Genomic DNA, 2,864 nt, shown 5'->3' with positions numbered 1-2,864 from the left:
GGGTTCTCCAAGGGACCCCACTGCAGGTGCCGTGAGTGGGCAATAGTGTGATTGGGCCTGGATTCTGACAACCTGTGGGACAAGATTAGCCCATCTCATGGGTCATCTGCACGGGTCCCATAGGCTGTGAGGAAAAGCAGAGTCAGGGTGTGTGTTCTTCCCAAGTCTGTGCATGTGGCCCGTTTCCTGGGGTTTTATCTACAAGAGAAGTCACACACCCACACTTGTGGTCCAAGAGGGGGATGGCCCATGAACTGGGTATAGCGTATAAAGACATTTGCAGGCCCATTACTACTAAAATCACACATACTCTGTGTGTCTAATGTATTGACAAGCAGAGGTAGGGAGGGCTGTGAGACAATACAGGAATTCCCAGGTATCACCTTCAACCAGAGGAACATAAAAGAGGTAAGAGGACTCCAAAACCCTGAGCTTCTGGACTCAGGACTGTGTCAGTGGATCTGGCAGCTCAGGGAAGGGCCTCAGTGGGGGTTTCATAAAGGCCTTACTTGGGGACAACCTGCAGAGTCATTGGGGTTCAGTGAGGACAAGTCACTGTTTCTAGAGATGATGTCAAACTTGTGCCCTGAGGGAGCATTGTGAGGTCGGGGCACAGACATTTAACACTGGAGGAGACACTGGAGGCCACGCCCTGTGAGCCCAGAGAGGACCCTCCCTGCAGGGCGCAGGCTGGGCTGCAGGGGGCGCTCAGGACCCACCCAGCAGGGGCTGCAGCCCCAGGAGCAGGTGGGGAGGGGAAGGGGAGGGGCTTCCTCTGAGGGCCTGGGGCTTCCTTCCCCTTTATAAAAAAAAACATCAAAAACAAGATTTCAGCAAAAACTGTTAAGTGTCTGTAAATATCTTATTTTATTGGAAGAATTTGCCAAACACAATGCCAATAATATCCAATTTAAATTGGGGTGTCTAGCACTTCAAGATGACTAGATCTGAATGACAGGATGGTTTTACCCGTCTGAAATTTTCGTAATTTGTGGACACAAACTAACTGCAGGATTGAGACATTCAGGTCAAAGCCCAGAACAGGCTCAGGTGATCCCCATTTCAAAGCGGGGTTCACAGTGAGGAGCACGTAATGGGGAGGTTTAGCCTCACTGGGAGGGGCTCTCTCTGCACTGATTCAAGGACCTGGCAGGGGACACATATCCTCCAACAAGAATTAGGACGTGGACCCTCAGACACCCACTGAGCATGGTCCCTGGGTCATCAATGTCTCTCAGGTGGGCCAAGTCTTCAGCTATGAAACCCTCTGCTCATGAATATGCAAATGAGCTGAGGTGGGCGGGGTTAAATATGACATGTCTGTGCCCTGAGAGCATCGCCCCACAGCCACACGCTCCCCCACAGACGTCCTGACAGCACAGCCCTCACCATGGACTGGAGCTGGAGAGTCCTCTTCCTGGTGGCAGTGGCTACAGGTAAGGGGCTCCCCAGTCCCTGGGCTGATGAGGGAACCTGGGCCAGTCACTGGGGTTCCACCCACTCCTGTCTCCTGTCCACAGGTGTCCACTCCGAGGTCCAGCTGGTGCAGCCTGGGGCTGAGGTGAGGAAGCCTGGGGCCTCAGTGAAGGTGTCCTGCAAGGCTTCCGGATACACCTTCACCAGCTACTTTATGAGCTGGGTGCGACAGGCCCCGGGACAAGGACTTGAGTGGATGGGATGGATCAACCCTAACAGTGGTGGTACAAACTACGCACAGAAGTTCCAGGGCAGAGTCACCATGACCGGGGACAAGTCCACCAGCACAGCCTACATGGAGCTGAGCAGTCTGAGACCTGAGGACACGGCCGTGTATTACTGTGCGAGACACACAGTGTGATGAGCCACATCCTGAGAGTGTCAGAAACCCTGAGGGAGAGGACAGCTGTGCGGGGCTGAGGAGGTGACAGGGGCAGCTGGGCACAGCCTTTCTTTGACTTAGGGTTATGGATATAGAGACAAGGGAACTGCTTTCATTAATCATATACGAAATATTTTCAGTGCTGTGCTGGCAAGGCAGCTCCCAGGAGGAGAACAGTAGCTAAACTTTCTGTGGTGTTATTTTCTTGGTGTAAATATGACCATCATGATGGATGGAACATGATGTCTCTAAACAGCATCCCTGAAAGATGCCAGAATCTCCTTTAAGCAGGAGCAGGCGGCTCCCTCTCTGTGGTCAGAGAAGATAAACTGCATCACAGTCTAAGGGTCACAACGGGAAGCAGAATGGAGGACGGAGGACACAGAATCCCTGAGATACGTCCCTGCCCCCAAAATAGTCATTGGAGAATGCAGACGTCCACAGACATGTGCGAATGTGAAGACCCTGCATGTTGGTGTCTCTGGAAACTGTGCAAAACACCACAAGTCGGGTTTTAAAGGCAGACTTATCCCCTTACTGGTCAGGGAAAGAGCTGAACTGGGTCTAAATCACAGTGTCCCCAGGGCCGTGCATCTCCCAGAGGCTGCAGGGGCTCATTCCATCATCAGAGCTGCGTCCCTTGCATTTGGGGCTCATTGCAGATCCCTACACGTCCCATCCAGCCGCGTGTGGCTTTCTTCCCTGGGGCAGAATTTCCCTCAACGTTGCTGTTCCAAGGATGATGTGTGGGCATCAGTGTCCATGCTGAAGTCCACACAGTCTCGCAATCTGAAGATTTTAACATATCACATTTTCAAATTTTCATTTATCATGTAAGGTCATAGTCACCATTTCTTGGTTCAAACCGTGATATCTTAGGAGCCCACTCTTGGAGCAAGGGGGGCCCCTTACAAAGGGGAGATGGATTTCCTTCATTTGAAGACACAAGGGAGGGTCCACATGCCCTTCTTTCTCTGGATGCTTTTCAAGTGACTCATTCTAAATA

At 51.9% G+C, this 2,864-nt stretch overlaps 1 gene segment (V, D, J or C); it reads left to right on the top strand.

The window, feature by feature from the left end:
* Window positions 1–1,335: 1,335 nt before the first annotated feature.
* Window positions 1,336–1,909, top strand: LOC109378421 (immunoglobulin heavy variable 1-2-like). The segment is given in 2 exon segments: window positions 1,336–1,436; window positions 1,521–1,909. Coding segments are annotated over 2 exon segments (363 nt in total).
* The last annotated feature ends 955 nt before the right edge of the window (window positions 1,910–2,864 follow it).

The sequence above is a fragment of the Hipposideros armiger genome, unplaced genomic scaffold (genome assembly GCF_001890085.2).
Source record: "Hipposideros armiger isolate ML-2016 unplaced genomic scaffold, ASM189008v1 scaffold_1970, whole genome shotgun sequence".
In the NCBI taxonomy this organism is placed as follows: domain Eukaryota; kingdom Metazoa; phylum Chordata; class Mammalia; order Chiroptera; family Hipposideridae; genus Hipposideros; species Hipposideros armiger.
The sequence above is the reverse complement of the archived record's forward strand: the minus strand, read 5'-3'. Positions and strand labels throughout refer to the sequence as shown.